At 34.2% G+C, this 16,393-nt stretch overlaps 2 protein-coding genes and 1 long non-coding RNA gene across 3 annotated transcripts; 1 reads left to right on the forward strand and 2 right to left on the reverse strand.

Moving 5' to 3' along the window:
* The first annotated feature begins 1,293 nt into the window (after positions 1–1,293).
* Positions 1,294–2,383, forward strand: LOC131170402 (uncharacterized). Its single transcript, XR_009141161.1, has 2 exons — positions 1,294–1,676; positions 2,242–2,383. It is a non-coding gene; the product is annotated as an uncharacterized LOC131170402 (long non-coding RNA).
* A 2,690-nt stretch (positions 2,384–5,073) lies between these two features.
* On the reverse strand, positions 5,074–7,202 carry LOC110636354 (E3 ubiquitin-protein ligase ATL42-like). The gene has a single exon (XM_021786011.2). It carries the CDS (start codon positions 6,560–6,562, stop codon positions 5,267–5,269), a length of 1,296 nt encoding a protein of 431 aa, XP_021641703.2. The 5' UTR covers positions 6,563–7,202; the 3' UTR covers positions 5,074–5,266.
* Positions 7,203–9,753: 2,551 nt separating this feature from the next.
* On the reverse strand, positions 9,754–14,805 carry LOC110636338 (ninja-family protein mc410). Its single transcript, XM_058129675.1, has 3 exons — positions 14,652–14,805; positions 12,376–13,524; positions 9,754–10,483 (listed from the first exon to the last, which is right to left on the reverse strand). The coding sequence occupies exons 2-3, from the start codon at positions 13,406–13,408 to the stop codon at positions 9,987–9,989; spliced, it is 1,530 nt and encodes a 509-aa protein (XP_057985658.1). The 5' UTR covers positions 13,409–13,524; positions 14,652–14,805; the 3' UTR covers positions 9,754–9,986.
* Between the last annotated feature and the right edge of the window lie 1,588 nt (positions 14,806–16,393).

Raw genomic sequence — 16,393 nt, forward strand, 5'->3', positions numbered from 1 at the left:
GGGAGTCAGAACGGGACATGCGTAGCAAGTACCCTTATTTGTTCAATGTATAATCATATGCTTTATTCTGCCTTGTATAAAATTTGAGGACGAATTTTCTGTAAGGGGGGAAGAATGTAACACCCCAAAAATATTAAATTTATGAGCATTTTTGGTATTTTAATTTTATTTAAATTTTAGGAATTTTTTTGAGATTTTTCGGATTTTAAAAATCGGGTTCGATTTTTCGAAAATATAAACTTTGATGATTTTAAAAAAATTAATTTAAAGACCACGTGGCAAAACTAAAAATATATTTGGAGTCTACGTATTTTTCTGAGTTTTTTGAAATTTTTTCAGAATTTTTGGACCTCGTTTTCGGTCCCGAGGCAGAGTAAAAATTCAAAAATTTTGTATTTCGAATCGAACCGACCGAATCGAACCTGACCGGATCGGACCGGTCGAATCGGACCGATCTTCTTCTCTTTTTCTTCCTCCCGCGCGCGTTCCTTCCTCCTTCTCTCTTCCTCGCGTTTTCTCTCTCCTCCCCACCCACCCGGCCACCACCGCCTCACCCGTAGGCCGGCGCCGCCAGCCCTCCCGGCCAAGCGCGCTAAACGGGAAAACGCGCGTAACGCCCCTGCGCGCTCTCGTCGATTCAGCTTCCCTGGCCAAATCCGGTCGATCCGGCCACCAATTGGACCGGGTCTTGTGTCCAAAATCATCTACTCAGCGAGAGCTTTCCATAGACACCAAGAACGCCGAAATCCATCGAGCGGTTTGTTCGATTTTTGCTCGGGAAGATTTTAGCCCATTTCGACTTTTGGGCTAGATTTCTCGAAAACCGTGAATCCCACGAGAAAACCGAGGCTACTAGCACGCTCCACTCGTCGAGAGCTTCGCAACGACATAAATTTCAAATTTTTTTGACACCGTTTTTCGGTGGGTCCCACGAAACTTCGCAGTATTTTTCCGAGCATTTAATGAGCTTAGAAAATTCTGAAAAATTTATGTACTAACCCTCGTGTTATGGGCTTCGTGTAGGTATCCTTGATTCGCAGAATTCGGCGATTGACCAAGTTCGCAAATTTCGCCGCATGCACTGCACGGAAAAGTCTCGAATTGGACCGAGGTTTTGGCTAGCCCCATTGTCGACGTCCCGAAAGTGCCCCCAAGTCGAATCGGCAAAGGTAAACCCGAACCTTGTTTTTACGTAATTTTCTAGTGCTTAAATAGGGTTAAAAATCCGTAAAATATTCGTGGTAGCTTAGAAAATTACGGTTCTTTTTGCAATAGCTTAATAATATTGCTAAGGACCGCGGGGCAAAGTTTTATAATTTTTAGAGCTTGTTTGGGCAGTTTTTGCAAAAATGATCAATAATAAGGACTAAATTGAAATTTTGCGTATTGTGATGGGTGATTGATTTGATGGGCCCAGGAGGGGTTGTGTGATATGATTGAGTTGTGGATATATGGATTGTGAGTATAGAAGTGTGTTTTGAACCCTTTTGCAGGTTGGGTAGGTCCTAGGTATAGGGGAGACTCTGCCGGATTTTCGGCACGACTTAGGACGTAATTGGTCTTTTTCTTTGTTTATATTGAGTCAGATTGTATTAAATAATTGTAATATAATTGTCAGGTGAGCCGGGATAGCCTTCTTCCTCCGCCCAGCCGCCACAGTGATTGTCGTCAAGTCTGTGAGTAAAATATTAATTTTAATTGTAATTTCGATATTATTATATGTTCAACATGCCCATGCATCACTTATATGCATATATTTATGTAGTTAAACTCTAGGCACGATTTATGATGCATTGATAAATGTTAAAGTGCCATGATGTTGTTGTGGTAATTTGGAGCAGTGTGCGTGCGTTGGCGTGCGTGTGATGTGGTGTGGACTATGGATAGGACGGGTAGTCACGGCAGAGTTCTTCGGGACCCGATCCTTCGAGGGGTAGTCACGGCTTGAGTTCTTCACTGGGACCCTCGATTTGGCTTATTAAGCGAAAGTCCGCTTGAGTTCTTCACGGCACGTGTTGGATTTAAGAGAGTCAGATAGGGATCACCCCATATGTTATGATTGATGCTACAGGGTGCGTGAGTGCTCCAAATTACCTTTTTGATGTTATGATGTGAAAATGATGTGGATGTTGCATTTCACTTTATAGGGTGCATTAGTTTTAGATAGTTATAGAGATTATGGTTAAAATTGATATTTTACTCTCTGAGTCGAACGCTCACTCCTGTTCAATATTTTTTCAGGCTACAGGAGGATTTTATTTTGGTTAACCTGCTTTTCTCCTTCGCAGGTTGTTTATCAATATTTGTGTAATTTTATTTACTCCTAGAATTTCCGCATGTGTTAGAAGTATTTATTTGATTATGGTCTGTAATATTATTATCATGTTGGACTTGTAAACGTATAATGATATGCATGTTTGATGGATTGGATGAGGGAGCTGAGCTCCCATTTATTTTTATGAGGATATGAGTATGTGGAGGGTGAGCTGAGCTCCCCAATTGAGTATATATTGTGTTTACAGGTCGGGTGAGTCGAAAACTCCCCGTTGGAAAGTCCATTTTATGGCCGGACTCTGTCCGTTTGTTTTCTTGAATTTGGGCCCAAATGGGCCTTAGAGTTGGGTTAATGAACAGTTAGGCTTACTACGGGCCTCGGGGGCTTTAGGCTGGCCCAGGTCCTAGTGCCGGTCCGGCCTATAGGTTGGGTCGTGACAAAGATAAAGTAATAAAGTTTATTTAATTTCTCTAAAAAAATTATTTATTGAAATTTTGATTATTTCACTTGGAATAAAGGGCTTGCCATTATTAGCAGCATGGTCGTCAAAATTAGACCGAATTTATCAATTTAACTGATTTAACTAGAAATTAAACTAATAACCAGTTCATTGATTACAGAAAAATCGGTTTTAACATAAGATTGGGGTTTACTATGACTCCGACTAACTCTTTTACTTAGAAAAAAAATAATTTTGTTGGAAAGGATATATATATATATCTGTGTGTGTGTAAAATTTTCATATTTATTATGCCATAAAATTTTAATATATTAAAATCTAAAATTTTAATTATAAATTTTAGAAAATTTTTAAAAAAATTATATATTAAAATTTAGTTAAATTTGTTTTTAATAATTATTTATAAAAGATTTTAAACTTCTTATTAAAACATTATTATTATTATTATTACTATTTAAAAAAATTATTAATTTATTTAATTTGTATTTAATAATATACTCATTAAACCCTAATTTAATTATGAGTGAAACTTAAACTCTTAACTCTTTACTGTAGCCGGCTCAACGATGGCAGATTTGAAAATATTGGCTAGCATATTATTTTAATGCACATTCCCTACAATGATCTATTTATTAAGAGATGTAGAGATCATTTCATAAATAAAATAAGTGAGCCAATACACGAAGCATTATATATTTATGAGTTTTGAGGAGATTTAATATTTTCATTTAAATTTATTAGGCCTTACTGTTTGCTAAAAGTAGAGGTTGGGGGAGAGTTGTGGTAGAAGGTGACTCTTCCATCACCATTAACGCTTTTCAACGACAGCAAATTCCTCTGCTCATTCAAGAACCAGCTATTGATGGTTTGGAAATCTCCAAACAACTACAGCAGGTCCGCTTTGCAGCTGCTCGTCTGGATAGTAATCAAGCTGCCATTTTTTAAGTTAAAAAGTTCATTCAGCAGATGTAACCCATATTATCAAATGAACTTTGTATCTCAAGCTTTGCCTCGTTAATGGCTTCTTAATGAATTTCTGACTTTGAGAAAAAAAAAAATAAATTTATTACAATCGAAGTAAATGCAAAATAAACAATGAAATATAATAAATCGAAAGGAATGGTGAAATTTGAACTTAGGCACACCTTTCAAATTGCAAGCCAAGATGGGCAATTAGTCAAATATGAAATCTAAGGTAGTTGAGATGTTATGGTAATGAAGAAGATTGGGATGCTCAAGTCAAGAGCTTTGGAAATTGGACATTTACTAAAGGCAGCTGGAGCATATGAATAAGAATTTCTTACTAAATTATCTAACCATGGATTCTTTTAGCCTGAAGGGGATGGCCTATAATTCACTTCTTGATGTGCTAATTGGTTATAAATTTATACAAATTAATAATTCCATTTGAATAGGCTTGGCAAAAATTTTTCTACTTGTGCTGTGGTGCAAATCTGATATACTAGAAGAGCAATAATTGAATTAGAGCAAAATTATAAAGTCTCGAACTCAATTTTCAAATGTAATTAAATGAATTTTTTTTTTTAGTGGGTGAATTAGGAAATAAGTATTCGAACCTAATTTTATTGAGTAATATATAAATTATTGGACTAAACCAGTACACAGAGGATATCAAATCCTATTGACTTTCTTCCTACCACAAAATTTAGATAAATAAATTAATCAGCACAAAAGCACTCCTACTCCATCAAGCTAAGTAATCAAATATTATTTGCATCAGCCTGTGAAGCTGATTCACAGATGCATTTATTTCAAGACAAGCAAGCAGACTCAGCTCTTATGTCAATGCCATCCCTATAGTAATCCATACAAGGGTAAGAGCACTTGCCCCATTAAAATCCTAAACAACGACTGAGGCAACACATATTATCATTAATTAATTGAAATATGAGATGCAGTAACAGTTCAGAGGGTCGAAAATATGAAGAGTTTGTGAGCTTTATATGATCAGGCTCAACTACTAAAAATAACTTAATAAAAATTATTTGAATAAGTTGGGCTTAAAGTGTTATAATTGGCATCAAAACAATCAGTCCAGCATTGATAATACTCAAATTGAGTGTTCTGGATTTAAAAATTATTGAGGCTTACAAGGTTTATAAAGAGGGGGCCTTAATCGCAATGAAATTTGGATTCTTTCACTGTGCTTGAATTAGAGATACATACAGACAGGAGAGAGGCTTACAAGGTTTACTACTGATGGGTTAAATGCACCATCAATCGCTTTCTGCATTTCCTACAAGTGCATTGGTGATTGATTCATCATTAATTATTCGGCAGAATAGCATGAAGTCATGTGAAATTCAAGAAAAATAAATGAAAAAGAAAAGGGAAATGTGAAGTTGTTATCATTGAAGTTTAAACTTAGAAGAACTATCTATGTTTTGCTTTTTCCATGGATAAAATATTATCAAATTTCAGGAATCTATGTGATATTGCCTATGATTTTTTAAAAAAATATATATATCATATATATAATAAAAATAAAGGAGATAGGGATCAAATCTTTTTTACACATCCAATTTCTGTATGGTGTTCTCAGTCGGTTGAGATCTTCTTTCTCTATTGGCAAACCACTGAACTGTTCTTCTTGCAATTGGCAACCAAAGCCGACGCTGTCTTTCCTCCTTTCTATTGCTTCCACCTGAAAGAGACTCTCTGATTGTATTCTTGATACTCAAATTTCTAAATCTTGAAAAAGCTGTGATTTCAGATACTGATCTTCTGCCACCTGAATTCGTGATGTATGATGTGTTGTGACTTGAAATTGCATTTGAATCTGATGTAGAAGCATGACCTGGAAATGAATCTGGAGGGTAATGGTTAATTGTGTTAACCTTGCTTTCAAACAATCTCTTCATCTCCATCTCTTCCTTGATCTTCATTATTTGCTTGCCTTCTATGGTTCTTGTAGCTGTGAATTGCTCATTGTTCGAATCCAAAAAAGAGAATCTGGTGCTTGACATATCTTGAAGCATCTCTGAGTTCAAGAACATCAAGTCAGAAGAACTCACGCTGCTCCATCTACTTTTGAGGATAACATCAGATATAATAATCTTGTGATTGAACTTATGCAAGGTCTTTTGATCATCATCGGAAAAACCACAAGCTTCTTGTTGGATTAACGCTACTTCATCCTTGTTAACCTTTTCAACCTTTCGGAAGCTGCTTCCAATGCTAAATCTTGAAGATCCTTGAAGGGTTTCCTCTCTCTGGACAAATAGCTCTACATTTGAGTCCTCTTGAAGCTCTAGTTGATTTCCCAAGAATCGCATACTTTTTGAATATGTGAAGATTGTGGGGTCCTCAGCACTGACCTTGCACCTGCATAGAGGGCAACTTGAATGTTTTTCAAGCCACTGATCAACACAGTTAATGTGAAAGGCATGTTTGCATTTAGGCAGCAAACGAAGAACTTCAATATCTTCGAATTTCGACAGGCAGACTACACATTCAAGTCCATCCTTAGATCCTTTCAAAGAGGAGAATCTGAAGAAAGGAAGTGACTCTATCACCGTCTTATCAATTCCAGAGTATCGTGATGTTGATCGAACTAGTGCAGGAAGATTCTGCAAATCACTGTGAATAGAAGCTCCTCTGTGACAGAATTTGGCATAGATAAGGAAGATAAAAGTTAGAGAAAACATGATGCAGAGAATTCCTACAACAATAGCAAGACTTGGTTGAAAATTTGAGACACCATCTTGTGCAGATCCTTCATCTCCGACCGAGTTAAATTGTGCTTCAACAGAGAAGATTTTTAATACAAGAAGGAGATGCAGAAAATGCAAACTTAATCGAGTCATCGGAAAATCAAGGCCTTGAAACTAGCCCAGAATTTCAATATTCTGCAGAAAGCATTCTACCAGAAAAGAAAGAAAATATGTACCTTGTGCCTGGAGAACTGTTTTAAAGGTCAATTAATGGAGGAGGGTAGTGAATGATAGTGTTTGTTATGCATATGACCCTTGTCATATGTCACTCCCTCAAAAGGGTACCTCTCTGGTTTGGCAGTTTTTCAAGGTTTCCTTTTAGGATCTTCTTTGTGTGTCCAAATTTGATAAAGCCTTCCTTTAATCTTAATTTAAGTTATTTAACACCGGAATTCAGTAGTGATGACAAGGTGGGGAGTAGGGACTGGAGAGGCTAAATATAATACTTTATTCATTAGAAAATATAGGTTATCCTATCCTTGTATGAATCTGACTACCATTAATGCAACACTTTCAGTTGAAGTTTTCAAAGAAAACTTGACCTTGTTTTCCTGCCACGGTAAAATATTTTGTCAGATTTGTGCCTCTACACTTTATCAAATTAAATTTAGAAGCTTTAAGATCATTTTCAATTTGGCTGGTGAAGAGGTTACGTAGGTCTTGTGTATGCTCCAAGTTAAAGTCAATGTTAAGTTTGCACAAGAAAACAAAACCAACAAAGTCAAGCAGTTCCCACCTAGCCTGTAAAAGCAGCCAGGTGATCTCATTTCTCAGGGCCAATAACTCATCTGGCATGGAATTCAGTATAGATGTAAGCTACATAAATGAAGTTTTGGGTAGGTAAGTACTCAAAACTCAGTTAAAATACACTTTTATTGAGCTCATACTAAGCCAATTGATGTATAGTCAAATTGATTAAGCACTACACTTTATGAAAATTAGCTCAGGCAATCAAGTATTACAATTTGAATTCTATTATGTGATCTTAATCTATTTATTGGGTCAAAGTCGGGGATTTACATGATGAATAAAAAGAATTCATGTACCTTATATATGTCATGATAAGCCTAATTGAAATTTTGTATCTTAGGCGTGCCAGGATTATAAAACCCTGAAAATATGATGAGGTGAATATTTGGTAACCTTTGAAACGTGGTGGCGGTTGGAAGGCAAAAGTCCAAGCCCTAAAAATAAAGAGAATGATTCAACGGGGAGCAGGCAGCATGTTCCTGCCAAAAATCAACATGGAAAACCAAGCTGTAGCGTAGCCTGGCCTGTATGGAACAATCACAAGACCCGGCACCAGCACCGGCAGAGGCACTAAACATGCACATGCCTTCTCTTTGAGACTTCTAATCTAATGTCAAATCACAAAACCATTACAGGTACAGGTAACAATTCTTAGCCATTACGAAATTTTGGTTGTTGCTAACGTTTCTTGGGATTATTTGTTTTCATTTAGCACGTCCTCCCAACTGATCCAATTCAATAATAATAATAATAGCAAGAGTTTTGTTGATAAGGTTATATATATATATATATATATATATATATATATATATATATATATATATATATATATATGAAGGGATTGGAAAGATAGAAATTCGAATTTAATTTTGTTAAATGTGTGGTATATCTTTAACTACGAATTAATCAGCTGTATTAAAAGATTATATAATAATAATAATAATTATTATTATTATTATTATTATTATTATCATTGGTGAGATTGAAACCAGGTGCTTTAAAAGGATTCGAATGAGATAACTCACATTGGGCTGTTGGTAATCTTGATCCAATCTCAACATTACATATATTTTATTTCTATTACTTGGGTCAGAATCATTAAGCTACGTTTACTTAGCTGAACAGGATAATGCAAGAGTGGAAAAGATAATGCAAGAGAGGAATTATTAGATGCTCCCGGTGCACATATACTTTCTCTCACAATCACGTGGGACTCACTCTTTATATAATAGAAAAAACTCACTTTCTGTGAGAGAATGAACATTATTTTTAAGTGTTCTGGTGTACCTAATAATTAGCTAATGCAACCTAATAATTAGCTAATGCAAGATACGTAAGTTGGCTGTGATGAGACAGGATATTGTCAAAAATGACATTAATATTCATATAATTCTGTCTGATTCTTCTATTATCAAACACTTAATTTAATTCAACTATCAAATGTAAAATCACTTTTATAATTTTCTTTTTTTACAAACTCTAATAAACTAACACTAAATCATAACATATAATTATATTTTTTAAACTATTAATTTATTTCAAAATTTTATATCTATAAATAAAAATATTAATTTAATATTAATTTTTAAATCATTATTACTTTTTTTATCTACTTTTATTTATCATTTAAAGTTTTTATATATTAATTAAAAAATAATTAAATCACTTAAATTATAATAAAATATTCTTTAATTTCATCAAAACTAATCTTCTTTATCAAGAGAGAGGGGAAGTGTTAATATAAATTTTAGTAAATTATATAAATATTATTGTGTTTAGTAAAGATAAGGCAAAATTATAAAATAATAATAATAATAATAATGAAAAACAAAAGTAAATAGAGAGCATATTTTAATAATTTGATTTATTTTAATATAATAAATTATTTAGAATTTTTAATATATATATATATATATATATATATATATATATATACATAAGGGTATTTTCATAAATGTGCTTATCCCAAAACTAAAACAAGCCTGTCCATCCATTTTTACGACTCAATCACTGTTGGATCAATCTTGTCCTGTCCCAGTGGAATGGACTCAAAATCACAGTAGGAACAATCATGCCCCGTCTCAGAATACACTAAACGGAAGACAAGGAAGATTTGTCATTCCTTGCAACTAAACGCAACCTGTCTCCACAATATTCAATTCTATGATCCATAAGTTGAAAATAGCTAATTTGTCCTTGAATTTGAAACACACTCTTTCATAAACTTCAAAGAGAGATGCGTCCAAGATTCCCTAAGTGATTACTTAGATGAATCATACAGAGATAACATAATTAATCATATCCTAGAGCATGCATGTCGTTATTGCACTAGATTCAAGAGCATCAGGTCCATGAAGGTGAACACTGATGAAGCAAAATCCATAAAAGCAACCTATCCATATTGCCTTATCCTGTAATAAAGCATAAATGCCTTGACATGATGTACTCCATTAACTATCATTGAATGAAATCACATAAATCATCAACTACACAGGCATGATGAAATCTATTCAAACGACAGGAAGCTGTTGGAATTTGAGATTGAACTGCTTTGACATTAATATGAAACAAATTTATGGATACTACAACATTATTACATATATCTGCAACATTTGAATGCAGCAACTAAGTTGGTAAAAGCAAATAAAAAAACAAAGAGAACAACAAAAACTAAGGAGGCGTCTTATATATGATATAGGTCATAACCTGGTTTTGCTTGAACATATGCTGAATTCGATTGCTCCTGCTGGAAAAAAGATGATAACCTTCAGCTCTGAGCAGAGGCAGCAGGATTGGCACTTGGAAATGAGGCTACCCCAGTGCCATTATCTGGATTGACATTCTCTTCACTTGCGTGCCTAACAAATTCCTCGGGAAGCATATGGGAACCATGGCAAGCACAAACAATTCTGATTTGGTTTGCACTGTATCTGTAAGTGACACCAGAAATTGTTCTGCCATGAGGGCCAGAACCTGTGGTTGAAACCCATGGTAAATTTGGATAGGAACCACATCCACCAAATTTTATGTCTGATGCAATACCGGGCTTTATGGCAGAAAAATCATAGGAGAAACCTTCTGCTGTTGATGGCCCAGGCGCATCTTTTGCCCCAAGGTTCATGCTGCTTCCTTTTACATCATCTTCAGTCTGAGAAGTGAAGCCTTCTTCTGTAATGTGCTGTTTGCCATCACCTTTGACCCGTTCTAATGTCCTCCCTTCATACAGTGTAGCTTCAGATGAATTCCGTGAAATTCCTTGCATGGCTACCAGATGCAAAAGACTAAGTTAAAGAAAATAGTTGATTTCGAATCATAAGCCACTGAAATAAAATCATGAGATCATACTGCAAAAAGGTAACAAAAATATAAATAATCCAATGCATCGGTAAAGTACCCAACATCTGCAACAACGTTATGCCCAAAATCTGTAATAAGCATATCAAAGCATAATCTGAGAGAACAAACTATTAGAATCAGCTTCCAGTCCAAAAAGGAAAAAAGAATATCACAATAAACTGTGATGGGGTTTTTTTTAAAAAAAAAATAAAAGGGAAAAGAAAAGGAGGAGGGTTGCGGTAGGTGACAACCAGCGTAAAAATTTCGTCACACCTGATGATATGGATTCAAATGATATAAACGTTGGGGCGTCCTCTAACTACGACACGCTACATCGAAGCTCGGGTGTAGCGAGAAATATGCAAGGGTGTAGGCGTTCACCGAAAGCAACGACACATACCGGTGCCCGGGTGTGGTGTTAAGTGAGCAAGGGTTCCCACATCATGGACGGTTGTGAGTAAAGAAGTTAGTCTATAGGACAGATGGTAGAACAGAACATAAGATAGACATAGAAAACAATAGAATATATCATAGAAGGAGACCAATTAGGAAGGAACAAGATAGGAGGAGGATCAGGGTTGGTACTTGAAATGTTGGATCACTTAAAAGAAAATTAATAGAGCTTGTGGATACCTTGAAAAGGAGAAGGGTGAATATTACGTGCATACAGGAGACTAAATGGGTAGGAGAGAAAAGCAAGGAAGTGAGTAATTCAGGGTACAAACTATGGTTTACCGGAAAGGAGAGAAACAAGAATGAAGTGGGCATAATCATAGACAGGATATTGAAAGACGCTGTAATAGCTCCGAAAAGAGTAGGAGATAGAGTTATACTAGTAAAGCTAGTGTTAGAAGGAGAAACAATAAATGTAATTAGTGCTTATGCCCCACAAATGAACTAGATAGTGAGAGTAAACAAAGGTTTTGGGAAGATATGAATGATTTAATGCAAAGCATATTGAATGAAGAGAATGTTTTTATTGGTGGAGATTTGAATGGACATGTAGGAAATGATAGACAAGGTTATGAGAATGTTCATGGAGGTTTTGGTTTTAGCAGTCGAAATGAGGAGGGAAAAAACATCCTGGATTTTGCTATGGCATACGACCTAGTACTAGCAAATACCTACTTTATAAAAAGAGAGTCACATTTAGTGACTTTCAAAAGTGGACAACATAGAAGCCAAATCGACTTCTTCTTAACCAGGAAGACAAATAGAGCTCTATGCAAAAATTGCAAGGTCATTCCAAGAGAGGCTTTAACAAGTCAACATCGGTTAGTGGCATTGGATGTCAAGTTTAGGAACAATTCAAGTAAAGTCAGAAGAAATAGTGTAGTTCGAACAAAGCGGTGGGAGCTCAAAGGAGTAAAGCAAGTGAAGCTCAAAAATGAGCTTCTTTAGTCCGAAGCATGGAGGTTGGATATGGAGGCCAATGATATGTGGATACAGATGGCATCAAAGATTAGAGAAGTAGCTAGAAAAGTACTTGGAGAGTCTAAAGGACATGGACCACTCTCAAAAGAGAGATGGTGGAATGAGGAAGTACAAAAGGCAGTGAATAGAAAAAGGGAATTGTATAAGAAATTATCTAAATGTGATAATAATGAGGCATATGAACAGTACAAGATAGCAAAGAAAGAGGCAAAAAAGGCAATTAGTCAGGCAAGAGCACAGGTCTTTGAAAAGTTATATGAGAAACTTGTAACTAAAGAAGGGGAGCATATTTTCACTGACATTTACATCTATCAGACATTTGACCATGTATTATTCATGCTTTAAAAGAAATTTATAGGTATAAAGTAGTGAAAAGAAAAGAATACCTGGAGCAATCTTCAACACATCATTTTGCTTATCTGAATTTGATGGTCCTCTGCCAGCACAGGAAGGATGGAGCTGTTGAAGATGAGAGACCAAGCCCCATGAGTTATCCTTATCCAGTGTTGGAAGCTGGACAGGTGAATAGCCAAACATTACAGGCAAATTTCCAGGATTCACAGACTGAGTCCCTGTTCGCTGCTCACCATTTGAAGTAACCTGCATCATTCCTGGCAGAGGATGGCCTGAAGAGCTGGGCACACCAATAGTGTTAGATTCTTTTACAGGAAATGAGTATGGTAAATTCATGATGTTTACTGGTCGGACAGAGAATGGAACTCCATAATTCAAGTTTCCATGCTTAATTTCAGATTCTGATGAACCATTAGGCCTCTTTTGCCCTTGCAAGTCTACAACACTGGAATCAGAAAACCCATGAACCTCCTTTGGAACCTCAGGACCACCAGCTCCAATAAAACGCTTAGGGCCATCATCATGATGAGAGACCAACCGTGAAATTGAACCCTCTACTTCAGACTCTGCCACATCTTCATTTTCAGCAGTAGAGCCATCTTCTGTTGTTATGGAAATATGTGACGCTTTCTTGTCATGTACATCAGAATGATAAGCATCTCTCTCATGCTTCTTCTGATTATTTATCTCATCAAATAACATTTTACGTTTGTTAACTGCCTCTGGTCTTTTTTCTTCTTCAATTTCAGCAGGTCTTTTGCCGCTCGAAACCCAAAGCCCCCTATTGTTCAAGTTTATTGAAGCATTTGCATCAGCATTGCCCTTGGACAGGTCATTAAAGAAGTTCTCCTGAGGTTTCACAGAATCACTTATTTGAGACCCAGCACTTGAATCCTGCTTCTGGGTACTAGCATGAAGAAAGTTTTTGAAATCATCTACCAATTTGTTGCCTCTATCACCTTCCTCTGTCCTAGTATCTGAAGAGCCATTTTTACCTTTGGATTTCGCAGATGATCCTCCACAACCTAAACCAAGGCTAAGCTCAAGGCCATTCTCATCCTCCATGTCAGCAATCAATAGATGTCAACCTGGCCAAGTAAGACCTCTTACAATACCCAATTTTTCGTAGACTACTCCTCAAATGGTACCCTGGTATAAAGAGATGACCATCTCCTGATAACCTGGCACAAAAGTTGCAAGCACTGGAAGATGTGAGATAGAAAAAGATAAACTCAATTCCAACAAGATTTGCAACATATAAAAAGGAACTAGATGCAATATAGAAACCATTGATACTAAGGCATTGTTTTGAATAATTGAACAGTAAATCCCAATCCAATTCAATCTATATGGCATCTAAATGCCCACATGATCCACTTTAATCATTACAAGTGAACATTTTTGTATGACAAAAATACTTAACTTGCAAAGGAACAGAAACTTTGCAAAGGACCTATTCATGTCATTCTCAACCAAGTTCGTGGATGGCTTTGGAAACTGCCAGAGCATATTCTAACCAGTACACACATTACAGATATAACAATTATGCTATTGATAGCACTGAGCCACCGACCAACCAGGTAATATGAAAGACATTTCAGGAAGATAAAGCCATAACTTCAAAAAGAAAGGAACATAAATTGCCTTAAACCAAATGATCATATGTCCTGCATATTAAAAGAAATAAATAAATAAATAAACCATCTTTAAACACAACCTCTCTCCACCACCAGCGAACTTAGAACTAAGAGTCAAATTAAGAAAAACATCTTTGCATGCTGAGTGAGAGTATTGGTAAGAGAAGTAAAGGAATCGACATTTCAAAAAATTCTCAATATTCGTGAATCGACAAAACAGGATACCCATATTGCTCAGCTGAGTTAAATGTTGAATCCAAAAGAAGAGGGTGGTGGAACACACACATAACACCAGGATTTTCATTCTCCATCTTGTTCCTTGAGTTTGCCTCTAAGAAACTAAATAAGAGTACCCAGATCTGCCCACCATCAAATTATGCATGCAAGACCAAAAACTACATAAATTAAAAGTTCCCATTAAACATATGTCTACAAGCATCAACTATTCGAACTAGATCCCAAATCAAATAAAAATCCAGAAAACACTCAACAGCCAGCTATACCGTAAGAAAATCTTCACCAAGATTCAATCAACAAACAGGGAAAACTAAATAAAAAATATATATATCTATAGAGCATCAGAATCTCCTGTTTAGAATAAGGACTTAAGCAAAAGAAAGATCAACTGGAAAGAAATACATGAATCAAGGGACAAAGAGAGAGGAGCTAACCTCAGGCGAAGACTAGAGAGCGGTGTACGGTTCAGAGAAAGAGAGAGGTTGAGGGAGAGAGAAGGCAAAACAAGTTGATGTTTTGGGCACTCAGCTAGTGGAAGAAATTTTCAAAACCAACTTTTTTTTTTTTCTTCTTTTTTTCTTTCCGCATGTGCTTTTCGTGCAAGCAAAAATTAGATTCTCTTTAAAATTCACCGTTATTAATAATTAAAATAAAATTATTATAATTATGAAAATTTGAATTTAAATTTTAATTAAAATAAAATTAATAAAAAATAAAATTAACGTATTTAGTTGTTTTCAAAAGAACATATACGATTATCTATCCATTTAGTCCAAATTATTGTTTCAATTTTAGATCTTACTTTTTTAGATGATTATCCTACTCTAATAATTTCAAAAATATATGATTATCCTACTCTAATAATTTAAAAAAAAAATTAAGCTATTAAATTTTAGAGAGAGTGTTAAATAAATTATATATTAATTTATTTTAATTTAAATTTATACAAATAATTAAATTATTTTACACATTCAAATAATTAATTAATTTAATATTACGACTTAAACGCTTATATTTTACTTTTTTATTTCATGTCTTTTTAATATGAAATTTCAATATTTTCCTTCAAATATAATTACATAGTTGTCATTTGAAAACTAATTAATATTTTAATTGAATACCAGTCTGGTGTGAACTTTGATACTATCAAATTTTGAAGAGAATATTAAATAAATTACATATTAATTTATTTTAATTTAAATTTATACAAGTAATTGAATTACTTTATATTAATCAATTTAATATTATAACCTTTAATGTGGGATTTTTAATAGGTTCAAAAATTCATAGATGAAAAGTTTAATTCTCTAATAATAATAATAATAGTAATAATGTTACCAAATATGATCAGAATAATCAGCATTAAAATTAAAAAAAAAAATTAACCGATATGCTATTTTTTTTTTATAAAAATCAGAGATTAATTATATGTGTATCTATCTTTTTAAATTTATTAAATTAAGAAAATTTAAGAATAAGATCAAATATTTTCAAAGTTGAGGTGTCATCATGATTTGCACAATGGTTAATTTTGTTATTGACTCGTATGCGTATATTTCTTTACCACTAAATTAAAAAAAATTAATAATTGAGGTGTTATTAAATATTTTTTATAAATATCAAAATTTAATTTATCAATACAGCCTTATGTGTTAACAAATGGGTATAAGTGGAATGACATGTGTCTACCAACAGCAGAATTTCAAAATTGTTATCCACAATTGTCAATCAGAAATCAACAAGAGGTAAAGGTCAGGCTGGCAATAACGTGAAAATGATGCTTTTGTTTGCCTTTTAATCACTCGTTAATAGAATGTAATTATTAATTAATAAATTGTTGAATATATTTAATGTATTAAAAAATAAAATATTTATATTCGCATAAAAATAATAATATCTTAAAAATAGTAAAATGAGATCTATAATTTCATGAATGAATATGCACGTATATTAGATGTATTTAATAATTTATTTTATTAAATATACATTAGTTTTGATATAAGAATGAATTTAATAATTTTTAAATTAAATATTTATTATAAATTTTATTTGAATTTTATATTAAATATTTAATTTAATAAATTTAAAATAACTGTACCATTATTCAATATGAACAATTATACGTAGAAATAGTTAAAAAAAAATAATTGCAAGAAAGCCTATACGTTCATGCTTT

Source organism: Hevea brasiliensis, chromosome 11 (genome assembly GCF_030052815.1).
Source record: "Hevea brasiliensis isolate MT/VB/25A 57/8 chromosome 11, ASM3005281v1, whole genome shotgun sequence".
Lineage (NCBI taxonomy): Eukaryota > Viridiplantae > Streptophyta > Magnoliopsida > Malpighiales > Euphorbiaceae > Hevea > Hevea brasiliensis.